General features: G+C 33.1%; 1 protein-coding gene across 1 annotated transcript; it reads right to left on the reverse strand.

Moving 5' to 3' along the window:
• Positions 1 to 3,149: 3,149 nt before the first annotated feature.
• Positions 3,150 to 8,749, reverse strand: LOC126705851 (cytochrome b-c1 complex subunit 6-1, mitochondrial). The gene is made up of 5 exons (XM_050405071.1): positions 8,631 to 8,749; positions 8,029 to 8,099; positions 5,438 to 5,522; positions 3,469 to 3,558; positions 3,150 to 3,380 (listed from the first exon to the last, which is right to left on the reverse strand). Coding segments are annotated over exons 2-5 (210 nt in total). The 5' UTR covers positions 8,031 to 8,099; positions 8,631 to 8,749; the 3' UTR covers positions 3,150 to 3,347.
• Between the last annotated feature and the right edge of the window lie 7,610 nt (positions 8,750 to 16,359).

Raw genomic sequence — 16,359 nt, forward strand, 5'->3', positions numbered from 1 at the left:
TCACATCTTTTTAAACAACAATTTTTGAATTCCATGACCAAACGGGCTCTAATTGAGCTTTGTCCACAACAAATTTCTCCTCCTTAAAAATATTTTTTTTTAAATTGCTGAATATTTTACCAAGATTATAATTAATAAATTTTATACTATATGAAACACTATCGTCAAGCATAAATTTCCAAGATATATATTACTTTGAGCTTTTGTTTTTTAATTATGAATTAATATATACGATAGCTTAGCCTTCCTCCCCCCACCCCCACCTAAACAAAATTTAATGGTTCGCCCAAACCTAAAATTATTAACATGGTAAGAACGTGATGTTGTCTAAATAGGGATAAAGCAATCCCTAGATAGCTAATCTCATCATTTGTGCATAAAGAATCATTATTAGAATAATTATAATGATAATAGTAAGTAACTATTATTGTGAATAGATTGCAGGGTGCTTGGCCTGTTTGGTTTGAAGCATCACTCAAACTCAACTCTCATAACTCAATTCTTGTAATTCAAAACTTTATTTCATATCTCATATTTTATTCTCTATTTTTTATCTTAACTCATTCCTAATTTGTTTGGCTAAAAAATTTGGCTTCAATTTTCTTAACTTTAACCCAAAAGGATGGAGCCCACACATCTACTTAGGTCAGAACGGTCTTCCCTTACCCGTGAACATTCTCTCTTCAATTGAGAGTTGAGACAACCCTCTAGGAACTGAAGAGGCCAAACCCAGAGGCTAGCAACCAACTTAAAGTTTCCTCGCCTCCTACCACCACCGACAACCTACAACTCCACCAATCAAAACTCTCAAAAACCCAATTTACCACAATTGTTTTACATCCACCACCTCACAAATCACAAAAAATCAAACCCATCCACCATAGCAAATTCACTCACACTACCAACACCACAACAAATTCTCCCATAAAACCCACAAACTCTAAATAAATAAAACCCATAAACGCAGATCACAACCCAAATTGGAGTGCTAAGAAAGAAAGAAAAAGCTAAGAAAAGAAAGAGAAAAAGCTGAGAGCAAAGAACTCTGGGTGAAGGAGAAAAAAAAAACATAAAGGAGAAGAAAGAAGCGTACAAATTGAAGAAGAAAAAAAAAAGTGTTGGCACCTGATTTTTGATGTGGACTTGACATTGAGTTGTGTCCCACATATTTGCCAAAATTTACAAGAATGCCACATAACTCATAACTCATGATTCAAAAACAACAAAAACTTGTTTTCAATTTTCATCACCCAAACTCAGTTTTTTTGAGTTTTGAGTGATGAAAATTGAGTTATGGGAACAAAACCAAACAAGCTTAATTGTAGTGGAATCCAGAAAATTTGAGAATTGAGTGATGAAAATTGAGTATCGAGTGATGATTTTGCCTAAACCAAAAAACCCCTTAACGTTTTCCCTACCCGTAAACGGGTCTTCAAACATGTTCCAATAGCTCATAGGTACTTCACTGTCAAATTCAAGATAGAAAGCCTCACAAGCTCTTAATATTAGGCCGATAATAAAATTAATTAAATATTATGTGGCCAATCACACATATATAGAAAATCGACTCTACTCACCCTTCTAACATTGAGAACTCACTAGAGGTTGGTCCGAAATTTGGTATCTAGAATCCTCACTCTTGAGCTCCTCATATAGCCTTCTCCCAACTTCAGGTCCTTTTATCATCATCAGCTTTCCTCAAACTAAGATAGACTCTGGAGAAGATACCAAGACTGCGTTGGACTCTAGTGAAGGAAGACATGATAGTGAAGGTATGGGATGATTGGAAAGTGGAGAATAAGAGTGAGGATTTGGACCTAGAATGGTTGATTTCATTTCCAATGATTTGAAGACAATGTTCTTGGCACTGGCAATATCAGCACTTCAATCCTTAATGGCCGAGTCAAGGTACAGCAAAAATGCGGTTTTTTTTTTTTTTTAGTTTATGTTTGTGGTAATAAAGTTTGGATAGTATTCATAAGCGTCATTGAGCTATAGAAGGGTGAGCAAACAATCAACAAGCAAACCACTCATCTAATTGAGGCCACTTCTTTGGTAGACCACAAGTTCTGCGCCATCTGCTGCCAGGGCCGGCCCAAGGCCTAGACCTAAGGCCCCACAACAACAACAAAATATCTTAGGAAGAAAAAAAGCCCATGCCCAGTTGTAAAAGGCCCATAAATTTTTAAATGATTGAGTACTTAAAAAAAAAATTATGTAATTCTAAAAATACCACAAATTTTACTATAGGCTTACAAACTGACATGTTACCAATTACATAAAAGAGTAATTCAAACACTCATTAATTAAGTTGTTAAAGATCATCAATCACAGTCATTATCAGTTTATCACATTATATTATGAACATTTTGTAGTATCTTTAGTATTTTTATTTTTGATATATAACAAAACTTCCAAAATAAGAGACCAATAGAAATTTAACCCAATTGAAAACTTAAAATGTTTCAAAAAAATGTTGCAAATGTGTTACATCATCAATGATGACTAATCTCCCTTAATAGTTTGAGACTTTAATTTTTGTAAACTAGTCACTACAAAGTCACACACAAAATAATATCTAACAATTTCTTCCTCTTAAAAAGAAGATATAAAATTGAAATTTAGATTACAAATTTAGTTAATTATGCATAGTTATGTATCCAAGTTAAAGTAAGAGAGGTGGCATTACATATTTTGTTAATTCTACTAGTCTAATCCACTGTGTAACCTGCGTGCGTGTGCATATTTATATAGATAGACTCATAGACAGATTCTTGTTTAAAAATGAAATTTCAGTTTTAAGGAAATAAAGGAAAAGGAAGAAAGTGATGTAAATTCCAAGTTAGCACATTTTGGAGATTGTCACAGCCCCTCCTTCACATTCACCTTCTAATCATGCATGCAACTAGGAAAGATAAGTGTAAACTCCCTTCATTGCCTATTTAGTTAGGCTACAAAATTGAAACAAGCCAATCGATTTATTTCTTAAAAGCGTCAACATTTTTTTCTTAAAAATACAGTTTACTTCTACCGAATTTACGATGGGAGAGTAAGGTTTTTTGAGTTCAACACTCATTGGATGCATGTGTAATTCATCAATTTCATTTTTTTGGGGTGCGGGGGTAGAGAAAACCTTGTACACACTGCGATTGGCCAAATCTAATGCACGGTATTCTTTTTTATTGACCACAACTCAAGGTCTCCATAGCTAAAAAAATGCAAAAGTCCTCATGAAGAAAACCATATAGGCATTCCTAGTTTACAGAACAGATTAAATGTTCAGAAGCAGTTATTACGATTTGAAAGTAGAAATGCAAATTAAGATGCTGCAAAATCATCTCCCCCCATTACTTCAGTTTTGAGAATATCTTTGGTGCCGCCTGCATTGTAGAACCGTGAGTTTAGCAGGAGGTGCAAGACAATATAAAATGAAATCATTCTCCACATAATTGAAGAACAAATACTTACACATTTGTCAACACAAGACCAGTAATCAAAATATTGTCCAGTGCAATGCTTGTGCCCACTTTCATCTCCCTGGATCCTCTTAACACATGCCTGTAAAAAAGTAAGAGATGCCGATGTGACTTACCTCTCTTCCCAAATATTTACGTTATTTAGCATGGCTTTGTCACACAAGACTGTCAAATATTATGGTTAAGGACAATTTTTGCAAGCATATTACTCAGGTAAGTTCGGTCATGTCATGCTGATGAACTAGGGAGTCGGTGGTAAAAAAACAAAAAACATAAAAGCAAGCAAGAAACTTCCAAGTTTTCTTTATCAAAGGCTATGCATAAATTTCATATGAAAATAGGTGGCAATAAAATCTGGCTTGCCCATATAATAAAACATACGAGAATTCTTGACTGCTTCTATATTGTCTTTCTTTTCGTTTTTTTTTTCAACTACACTAATATTTTCAACCAACATTATCCAGTTTCCACTTTTGAGAATTCACTTTAACAGGAAGCTTTAATATTCAAGCTTACTGAATTACAAATAATTGCCTTAATATGGTAGTCTAAAAACACAAACCATGCAGGACTTGGACCACACTAACAAGTGGAGTACTTTAAGACAAGCAGAAAGAGACTTCCTCTCATGAAATATCCTTTCCTCTGTCACAAATTGTACAGCCAGCATACAATTTTGGGAAGTCCCAAAATCTTGTCTACTTCAAAAGGTCAATGAACATAATTTTAATAACTTTCTTAATATGGTATGCAACTTGCTTTACTTGAAAAGTCTTAAGATTTTTGCCATGTGCTTTATATGGTCTTAGTCTTGTTTTTAAATTCAAAAACACACTAAATAATTTGCCCTAAGAAAGTAGAATTTTGTATTATGGAAAAATAATTTGATAGGGAATATACCAGGTTTGGGAAAAGACAAGACAAAAGTAAACAGTAATAATTATTAATTATAGTCCTCTAAATCAACATCCAGATATTCAAATGCTCCAATAGACCATATGGAATGTATACTAGTCATCAAGCCCCATAAGCATCATTTTTTCTCCACAGGAATCTCACCTTATCTGACTGGCTTTAATAGAAATTTGAAGAAACAACAACAATAAAAAAACCTAAGTTCCAAAATTTTGGAGTGGCTATGGACCCTTAATCAGCTAATCGGGGTCTGTTACATGTATTCTTCTCCGCCATTCTATCTTATCCAAAATCGTACTCCCTGTCACTTGCTTGATTAACATGTCCTTCACCACTTTCACTATTGTTATTTTAGGTATTAATCTACCTCTATTCATTCCTTTGACTTAAACCAAATCATTCTTCCTCACTAGTGTGTTAATATCTCTCCTTACACATGACCAAGCCATCTCAAGCAACTAAAAGCCTAGTACATACTTATACACTCTTATTGGCTCACACAAATCACAAGTAATAACTAACTGTTCATTATTTTGTTATTCTACATTTGACCAAGATTCAGGATTATCATTTTAAATTTTAACATCAACTTTCAATCTTACTTCTTTAAAGTCCTAAGAGACTAAAAGAAAAGTTGAATAACTTTCAAATGTGTGCCCACAATCTACAGTTAAATACAAATCTAACATGAGGCATATTAAAGTAAGAAATTCTATATTTCCAAGTTCTAAATATATCGTGAAAGGGTTTAGGTAATAATTTTATAATTGCTAATAAGACAGAATAATAAACTATACTACAAAAAAAGAAAGAGACAGCAGAGAGTCAAGAGAATTTATAATTCAATTAACCTAACTATGATTTTCTTATTTAACCATATAAGAGTAAATACTTAATAATAAGATTAAATGTCCATCAAAATTCTAGTCTAGCATTATGGTACATGATGTTATGCTGAAAAACTGTGGAAAATCCAATGTCATAATAGGAAAGTTATTTCTAAACTCCATAGATGTAAGCTCCAATTACAGAGATCCACAACATACCTGATATTCAAGTAATGGCTTCACACACTTAGGCTTGCAAAGCTCTTCATAATATTTCTTCTGATCAACAGGTTCCTCTTCCGCCCTAAGCATTCAAAAAATACTTAAAAAGTATACAAAATAAAGAAGAAGACAAAAATCCCTGATAAGAGACATAAAACCAAAAGACCAGGACATTGGATAAAAATGATCATATGATCTTCATGGTTGTAGATTTAGCTTTCCCGAGTGATTTCAAAGGGAAGGAACCACAAGTAATCTCAATCTCCAAAATTGACTACTTTGTATCTTACTCCAACTCCGGAAGTTTTTAATATTTTAATTTTCTGGTAACTAACTCAAGACATTTTCTATCCTCAATGTACCATCACTCATCTTCCTCTATGAAGAACATGGGATTTTTTTTACTTTTCTGATCTGTTGTTATGTTTACTATATACAAAAGAATGAACTAATATATTGCTTCATATCTCTGTAAACAATTGCAATTTCAAGATTATCATTACTTGTATATGTAAATTAAAAATATATCACATAAGATTGACTACTGCCTTATTGTAGATATATTGAAGGAAATATTTCTTTAGAACAAAAAATTGTGGTCTTCCAAAATAATATAATCATAAATTTTCTCACTTTATTGTCTGAATTTCCCTAATTTTCTAGAATGATCCAAAGGTATAATATGTGTCAAATCATACAACGCTAATGCTGTGTTTGGGTGAAGAATTTCAAGGTGGAGTTTTACTCAAAAATTATAATGTGGAGTTCCAAATGATAATTTTTTTTTGTACAATTTTGAACTTAGAATTTACAAATTATACAACGTTACTATTCTCATATCACCCTCCATCATACTCTTCACACTACCAACACTAGTACACTGCCCCTGCCACCACCACCACCAACACCATCACTGCTATTGTCACCCCCTAGCATCGTTACTAATACCACCATTATTGTCTCAGCCACCACCACAATTCCATATGACCACCACCACCAAGTCATTGGCACATTAACATCATTGTAATAACTACTATAATACTCCAATTTCTTAAAATTCAGAAATACACCTAGTGGGTCTTGAAACACCACCTCACCCTTCACCTAGCACTTGCATGGGAAAGAGGTGCTAATTGAGCTAGAGCTCATTGGCTCCAAACAATACATTATTTATAAAAAAATAATAACTTTATTAAATAGGGGAAAGCTTAAGTAATAAGTATACAAGATTTATACACAAACTTTCCTAAAGAATTTCAAGGAGGAAAAATTAGGCCTTAAAAGAAAATATTAAGCTCTAAACAATTTAAATTGACGGAATTGAAATTTCCATCAATTTACTTTTTTTTAAATCACATCCATTTAAATCCCATCATTTTGAAAATGCTAAGAGTTTTTCAAAACTCGTCGTCCAACCACAACATAAGGTATTATTGTTATAGCTATAAAAGAGAGAATAATATTTCATCTCTTCCCTTGGTTTTAAGATTCGATTACATTCATACTAACTTGACAATAACTACACTTCCAAAATTGTCATACATAGTGCCCAACTACAACTAAGCACTAAACTTCAAAGTTTCAAGTGTAGTTCTCAATTATGGTTGCAAAAATTTTCCACCAAGAGCATCTTAATTCCTCTCTTATTCTGTACTACATGGTGGAAAAATTAAAAGGATTAAAAAAAATGATAAATTAAGCTTCCAAAGCGTTCTAAGGGTCAACAAAAGAATTAATATCAACACAAACAACACTACAACATATAATACAGTGGGAACTGCCAAGATAAATTAACAACCACATCCTACAAAGCAAAAGAGAGACATAGTATTGCACATAACAATCAAAAGAAAATTAAAAATAGTGCATAAACAGCCAAATATCTATTGCTTTCTAATTTCATATCTCTATAAGAACATGGGAGATTATTGCTTAATTTACACCAAAAATTTGCTATCATTAGTCTTGACCACGCTTATAATGTACCCAAAAAGTTTGGAACATAACAGGCAAAATATGGAGAGGAATAGATTGAAAGAAGAAAGACTATATGATTTATGATTATATAAGGACCCAACCCTTGGGAAAAAAATTCTTCTGGTCAATGTATGATTTACAGATCAAGTCAAGGTATCTAATAATTCACTAACTATAGATTCTTCACTCTAGTGGAACAGATTGATGGGAAAGACAATATTCCATGTCATGTGCAAGAATAGTAAGAGTTGACTAAAATCAGCCCAGAAGCAAGGACTACACGATTGTCATTAGTATTTGCTATATGCGTTCAGAGATATCTCATATGTACAAAGAAATATATAAATAAAAGAAGATTTTAGGCATGGGCAAGGCATTTGCCAAAAGCAAACCATACACAACCTCATGTCAGTTAAACACACTAACTAAACTCCATTATTAACAAAACTATTGCATCAGAAAATGTACCCATCAATGGTTTTAGTTTTACATCATCATGTCGAATTCGGCAAGAGAGTTGGAGCAAACTAGAAAGGCATATAATGGGTAGAGAATCATATATAAGAATCACTGAAGCTGAGTTGAAGTGTATACATAGAAATTGTACTTACATAGCAATATATGGACAAGTCAAACGACAGCTCAGAGCACAGAGAAGCCTACTGGGTCACCTCACCTGACTCTGCATTGCAAATAACAAAAACCAACAACCCAGAATCTCTCTTAAATCATACTATCAACAAAAAATATTCAATCAAAAAAAAAAAAAAAAAAAAAACTTGTACCAATTTAAAGATTTAAGGAGGATCATTCAAAATTCCAAATATTAAACAATCAGCAAAAACAAAAAAGCTCGGCTTTTATTTAAAAGTAATTATTAATTTGACAAATCAGTTTAAAAATAAAAAATTTCCTGGTGTTTATGCAATTTCAGAATCATTATGCAAGGTTTGGAACAGTGATATAGAAGAATAGATCAAAACCCAAGACATCATAAGAAAAAACATGAAAACAAATAGAAGCTAGTTTGAAACATAAAAACCTAGATTTACAACAGGAACAGATCGAACAACTAGATTAGAATATACAAAAAATAATAATAATAAAAGAGATCTGAATAAAATAGAAATGAAGAAACACGAAATAAAGAGTGAAATGGAAATTGGAACTGAGCTTAATCACCATCGGAAATGAAAGGAAAGTAGTCTCTCACCTTTGTGTATAGAAGCTTCTGTCTCTCTCTCTCTCTCTCTCGATCTCAGATTCTCGAAGAGTCAAGACCTTAAAAGAGATGAGGGCAACTCTACTCACCTTTGTCTGCGCTTATGTTTTTTTTTTTTTTTTTTTTTAACTTTTATGATTTCAGCTTTTGGGCTTAATTCTGTACTTCCAAGGCCCATGTCTAACTGCAACTTATGAGGTCTTAAGCCCAATTCACCCAACCCCCTCCACCTCCACTTTTGTTAATGAGACCAAGAAGTGTTATTATGGTAATAGGTCATACAATTAGGTTAAAAAGCTGCAACTTATGGCTAATTGTATAAGCACAAATGTCACTTAACACCATTTGAAAATATTTGTGCTTCTATTTCCTTCTCCATCTTTGACTACTATTTATCTACCATTGACGACCTAGACACTCCCTCGTGCATATAATTGTCATGATGAAATAACTATGAGTCTTTTGCAGTCAAGACAAGTTATTGGGAGGAAGCAAAGAACTTGGAAAAGCAAGAAACTTTCAAACGATGTTAAGTGTCGTTTATGCTTTTAGGAAATATGGATTTTTTTGAAGAATCTTGGTAATACTTGGTATTAGCCCAAACCTTAAAATGTGATTTTTTTTTTTTTTTTTTTTTTTTGGTATTTTACCATTTTTTAAATATGTGGAATATATAACCTTTTATATGAATAAATCACAAATTTTTATTTATAGTACCTATCGTTTTAAGTCCAAAAACACTTTAGTTATTTTGCTAAGAATAATTACAAAAGGAGGGAATCAAACCCTTCAATATCCTAATACTATATGGAAAATTCTTGTGAGGAAGATATGGGAATTATTCCATGAATATTAACCAAAAGATCCCATTAATTAGCTATACATTAGAGGCAACAAAATTAGCCTCCCTAAATGTATAGTTAGCCAACCGGCAACCACTCATCAAAATTTAAAAAAGTTTGTTTTTGTAATATCACTAATTGCCTAGTCATGAGGATGGGAAGAAAGATTTTCTGGTGGAAAAAGCACGTTTAAAGCATCGCCTTCACAAATCACGTGTTTGAATCCCAAAGGTTGCTGCTACTAGTCTCACATTACCTGCACAGTCCTAATACATGATTTGGTCCATTAATGTATATTCTATTAGTTTTTCAAGCTTAAGAGTAAAGATCAAGCACTTCCCTTTCATTTTGTGTCTATCATTCTATTCCTAATCTCCATTGTCATATCAGTGATATCATAGCATATTGATGTGAATAATACGGAATCTATTTCTTCCTCTCTTGGTACTTGCAAGTTAGATTTTGCTAATTACACAATTTTGACCCACTCAATTATTGATTTAAATTTCACTTTATAAAATATAATGGACCAAGAGGAATGCGCCCATAATACTTTTACTATTAGGCTTTTTATGAATAGGTGAGTTAGGGTTTCTTCTTCAGCTTCGCATAAAATATACTACCTTTTTGCCTTATCAAACTTCCAAAGATTTAGTATTCTCAAAAAAAAAAAAAAAAAAAATTCCAAAGATTTATCCCTGTAAGCAAGGCGGGCTCAATAGTTAATACAATTGATGCAATTGTCTAAGACCCCCAAATAAAAGAAGGCCCCACTTGTAAAAAAAAATTATATATATAATATATTTATCTATACATTTTAATATAAAAAAAAAATTAAGTACTTTTATTGGTTAATAAAATGCATTAAAAATGTCTCATTATATCCTAAAATGCAGAAGATTAAAAAGGGAAAAAACAAAAATTGTCAAACTTTAGCTAACAAAATTAAATTTTATGAGACATATTTATTGACTCATTATTGAAATATGCTAAAATCAAAATTAATACTAGACAAATTTATTAATAATACAACGTAATTATTTTGAAATATGCTAAAATAGAGATTATAAATTTCAAAAACAAAAGAAAAATCTCTCATATCTCTATCGCTCTGCCTCTCCATCCATGTTCTTACCTTACTTTTCTTCATCTTGATTCTTGATCTTTTTCTGTAAACTCAAGTCTAGCTTGAAATCTTTCTCTGTTGATTCCCTTCAATTCACAGTAAATTCAAAATTGAAAAGGGACAGCATGAGCTGTGGGCATACCAGAGGTAATCTTCTCCCCCTTTCTATCTTTCCGAAAATTAAGATGAGAAGTTTGCTATTTATTCAATTTAAATTTTTTTTTTTTTAGTCTATTTCACTACATGATTGATTGATAGGAGTCATAGGATAGCACGTTTTTTGCACATAGGACAGGCTGGATAGCACATTTTTTGCACAGTTACACACTACACAGCAGCACATGCTGCACAGTTGCACACTGCACGGCCTACAGTCATAGGACAGCACGTTTTCTTACTTTATCAATTATTATAAATTATCATACCAATTATTAATTTGATGTGTATCATATCAACTCATTTATATTATAGTGACACTAATTTATTGAACTATGTAATAAATTAATTTTTATTTGTGCAGGTTTAGACTTTAAAGTGGTCACGACTTTAGAAAAATTGCAACAACTAGGTCCTATTATTCTGTACTTAAAATTTTATTAATATTTAAATATAAAAAAATACCCCACTTAAAATTTTCAACTAAGACCTCCAAAGTTGTTGAGTCGGCCCTGACTATAAGACATTTGAATGACAATAACTTGACCCACATCTTGTTTTCTCTCACCATATACTCAACCTAATTTTTTTGTGAGGGCATTATTCATTTGTGACATTCTTCTTATACTGAAGACCTCCCACACATTTTGGTTTGCAAATATCATCTCATGCCCATACGTACGTTGGTTTTTCTCCTCTTTCTTGCCTCATAACAAGTCTTTAAGGAGAGTCAATTTTATTTCATGTTTTTTTTGTGGAAATTGAGAGGTGAGTCAGGTGACATTGCCTATAAGGGAGTCAGGGACGGAGCCAGGACTTTGAGTTAAGGGGGGTAACCTTGACCTCTAGCTCAACGGCTTCTTAGCCGTTGAGGTTTTTTTTTTTTTTTTTTTTTTTATGAGTTTTTGATGTGTGCACCTGCTGGGTAAAGGAAAAATTATTTTATTTAAAACTTTTTAAAGGGTCAGTTGTTTGTTTGAATAAAATTTGTTAATTGGACTTAATTTTTTTTTAGCTTTACTATTGGTGATTTTTGTTGTTGCACAAATGTTTTTGGGCCAGTATATGTTGTTTTAAATTTTAGATCTATAAATTTTTTAATGGCCTTTAAAATGAGAAAAGTGCTAAAGGTATATTGTTGATATAGTGAGTGATTATTGGTAAGTAAAAAAGTGATGTAAATGATAGGTTCATATGCGAACCAATAAGAATTTGTACCTCAACAGTATATAAAAATGTTATAGATAAGTTTGTAACTATAATATTACTCTAAAAAAAATTAAAGATATTGTTAAAGGGGCAAAACGTAATTTTATAGAACAAAATTGCTAAATTTAATGCATATATATACACTAATATATTTATAAAAAAAATTAGGGGGGGCGGGGGGGGGGGGGGGGGGGGGGGGCAATTGCCCCCTAAGTCAATTAATGCCTCCATCCCTGATGGGAGTTGTTGTAGCTGTTATTTTGATAAGACAAGTCCTTGAAGAATGGGAGAGAATTTTTTGTTTCCAACCTTGAACTTTTTGTTGTATCTTTTGAACCACTTGTTCCAAGGTTTTGCTTCTTGACACATTTTTACTTAATAGAAGGCCCAAATATTTCGAATGCATATCCATTGATTTTTTTTTTTTTTGAGAGAGTTTCAACCTATAGCGTTCACTCCTAATGATATCCATTAATTTGAGTTTGAAGTCTAGCTCTTAATTGTAAGGGTGGTGCGCTTTTATTAAACATTATGGTAGATTTCTTAAATTCATGGGTTGCCTAGACCAATACTTGTATTTAGAGAGAATCCCGCACCTCATTCTCATTTTCTTAGTAGGCTTTCACAAAGTTTATTTTATTTTATTTTATTTTTTTAAGTCATCTGTAAAATTACAAATGGCTTACATTAGGGCAACCATAGGCTAGACTAAATCCCTTTATGCTATCATCCATTTTACCCATGGTCTACTTGTTAACTAGTTGTCATGAATTGTTTATGTTGGCCAATAGACATAATAGATTCTCAACTCCCATAATCACTATTGAAAGATCTTAAAACTCATGAACCGCTTAGAGGTTAGATGCATATCAATATTCCTCAAACCTCTCCAAAAAAAAAAAAAAAGAATGGATAATTGTCCCACATTTCTTAAGAGACTGTGTTGTGTACGGTATAACTTGTCTCGCCCTCCCTTAAAAGTTACCATGGCTTTTAAATGGAGTTGTGGTGTACATTTGTATTGGAACCCCTTTTTCTCTCCCTTGTATGTGTATGTTTGTTTCTAAAAAAAGAAAGTATAATTTTTTTTTCTCACTAAGTTTTATCATCTAGTGCTATATGATTAGTATACTATCACATTTCAAAATGGAAGATTTGAAGTTCTACCCATGGTTATCAGTATCACGATCCACATCTTAAGATCCTACGATCCACATCACTATGATCTTTATTGAAGTGGGAGGTATATGGGATTCTGTTTCGAATCTTAGGATCTTATAGGATCCTAATCTCATAGTGATACTAAAGATTAGGGGTGTCCAGGCAAACCGGTGACCTGCCCAACTTGTCCGACCTATTGTTGTCCGACCAGTCGCCACCCGATCCGACAACTCCAGCAGTCGGACACGGTTTCCGACTTTGCTAACCCGACACCTAGCGGGTCGGTTATCGGTATTTCAATTCAAAACTCATGAAACCCGACTCGAACTGAAGTCCATTCAATATCTGGCCATTTTTTCTAGATTCCGGCCACCTTTTTTCTAGATTTTGGCCCCTTTTTGCTAGATTTCGACCCCTTTTTCACTTAAATCCGTCGATTTCTGGCACAATAAACACCAGATCTAGCCGAACCAGTGATTTTTCATCACGATTGGGCAGAAATCTCGCCGAATTCGACGGGATCTCACCAGATCTTGGATGGATCTGGCAAGATCTCGTCGGATTTGGCGAGATCTCGCCGCGTTTCAAAGGATTCCGGTGAGATCGGTTTCACCCGAAACCGACCACCACTCGCCGGCGACTCGAACCAACGAATTCGGTACTGTTACGGGTTGGTTGCGGGTTGAAAAACTACCCATCCGAACTGTTACTGGTCGGTTACAGGTTGGGCAAAAACCCAACCCGCCTGACCTATGGACAGCCCTACTAAAGATCTTGTGTTATGAAGGTTTTTTTTTTTTTTTTGTGCTTGTCTTAGACCTCCAAATGGAGCTTAAAGGCCCCACACTAATTTTATTATTAAAAAAAAAAAAAACCGAAATAAACAGGTTAACCTAACGACCCCAACCCAAATTGATAATTTTTTTTTTAAATGCAATAAAAAAAAAAAAAAAAAAAACCCTAAGTCTCACATCATCTTAACGACTTAACCTAATTAGAAAAATCACAAAAAAAGAGAGAGAGTGGTAATAAACAGGTTAACCTAGCGACCCCAACCCAAATTGATAATTTTTTTTTTAAATGCAATAAAAAATAAAAAATAAAACCCTAAGTCTCACATCATCTTAACGACTTAACCTAATTAGAAAAATCACAAAAAAAGAGAGAGAGTGGAGAGCGAGTGTGAGTATGGTGGCGCCGTTGTGAGAGACAATTAACTGTACTAATGGTGATTTTTTTTTTTTTTTTGGTAATTTCAATGTTGATTAGTTACTTAGTTGTCTAAGAGACACTCGTTGATTATAATTTCCCAACGTTAGAAAGATTATTTAATAAATCTTGCTATCTTAGTAATTGTTTAATGGAATTGTTATTTGCTTCTTTTATTTACATGAGACGTTATGTATTGCTATTTGTTTTGAATTGTTTATGTGATATATTATGTATGTTTGTGGTTTTAGAAATTAGAAATTGGTATTTGTGAGTTATAACTTTTAAATTTTGAACTTTATTTATGTATTTGTAATTTAGTACTTTGCATTTTATTAGTAATTTGTGTCCAAAAAAAAAAAAACTTTTTTTTATGTTTCTTTAATATGTATTATGAATTATAATATAGGTATTTTTTAATATATTTTTTTTAAAGACAAAGTTTAGTTACAAAATTGATTGTAGCCATAAACTACAACCTTACTCAATATCATTTTATTGAAGGTGAATTTTGACAAATCTACCATTAGATTACATCTTCTACTTATATCCTCCATGCTTGCAAAATTTATAGAAAATTAACCTTCTAATTATATCCTCCATACTTGCAAAATTTCTAGAAAATTAAAGATTAATAGCTATGTCATCAATAAATTGTTTAAATTGTAAGTTTTTGTAGTTTAAAATTATGCATAAAATATAAGCTTATAGATCATATAGTAAATAATATCTGATTGACACAAAATTTGACAAGTGTATTATGAGCATAAAGAACAAACAATTCAACAATTGAATTTTCAAAATATGTAGTAATATTTACTTTATTGAGTAAGGTTGTAGCCTCAGGCTACAACTATTTTGTAATTAAATTGTCATTTTTTTAATAAAAAAGTAGGATCTTACAGTCCTTAGGCCAATCTTGCAATTCGATCTTCAAACCCTCTCACTGATCTCGTGTAGGACCTCTATCTAAAATCATGATTAAAATAAGAAGGGATTTCAAATTTATTTTTACTGATTTTGGGCATTTTTTATATAAATAATGTTAGTTTAAAACTTATTTGGTAACAATTTTAGGTGAACTTAATAATACCCCAAACGTTATGGAAAGCTCTCGCTCTCTCGTGCTCTCAATGGAAGAACAAGATGAACTTTCTCGTAGTAATAAAAAAGTTAAGAAAATTGAACATGCAGGGTATCAGGATGGGCAGAATGGGCAGGACGTTCCATCTTCTCCATTGAGGTATGGCAATGGCTTTTGGAATCAAGCTGGGTCTTTCAAGGACAGACTGGTCAGTGAGGTATCGGGTGCTTACACCCAGGCCTTTAGCTTTGAAGACCACATGGAGGATGATGTACAATCAGATGAGGAGGTAGAATCTCTCCGGGAAGGCCTGGTGGCAGTGAGATTCTCCAAAAACTTCAAACACCAGATTCGAAACCCATGGACCAGAGCTCTCATTGTTAAAGTTTTTGGTCGTTCAGTTGGGTTTAATTATATTCAAAGCAAGCTCTTAGCTTTATGGAAACCTGCTGGGAGATTGGATTGCGTACCCCTTGGACAGGGCTTCTTCCTCATACGGCTATCGCTTAAGGAGGATTATGAGACTATCCTTAGAAAGGGGCCATGGTTTATTGGAGGGCATTTTCTTTCCATTAGACCGTGGGAGCCTGATTTCCGACCGACGACAGCCAATGTATCATCGGTGGCAGTATGGATTCGTCTAAATAAGTTACCAATCGAGTATTATAATGCGGAAGCGCTGCATCAGATTGGCAAATCGATTGGTAACGTGGTACGAGTTGACACTCACGGCCACTGAAACCAAAGGAAAGTTTGCTAGATTATGTGTACAGATTGATGTCAACAAACCATTGATCACGGCTATCCTAATAGGGAAGTTTGAGCAACCTGTATGTTATGAGGGTATTCAAACACTCTGCTTTGGATGTGGTAGAGTGGGACATCGAAAAGAGTTATGTCCATACACTATCCAGCAAGAATCACCTCGTGGAA

Source organism: Quercus robur, chromosome 11 (genome assembly GCF_932294415.1).
Source record: "Quercus robur chromosome 11, dhQueRobu3.1, whole genome shotgun sequence".
Taxonomy (NCBI): domain Eukaryota; kingdom Viridiplantae; phylum Streptophyta; class Magnoliopsida; order Fagales; family Fagaceae; genus Quercus; species Quercus robur.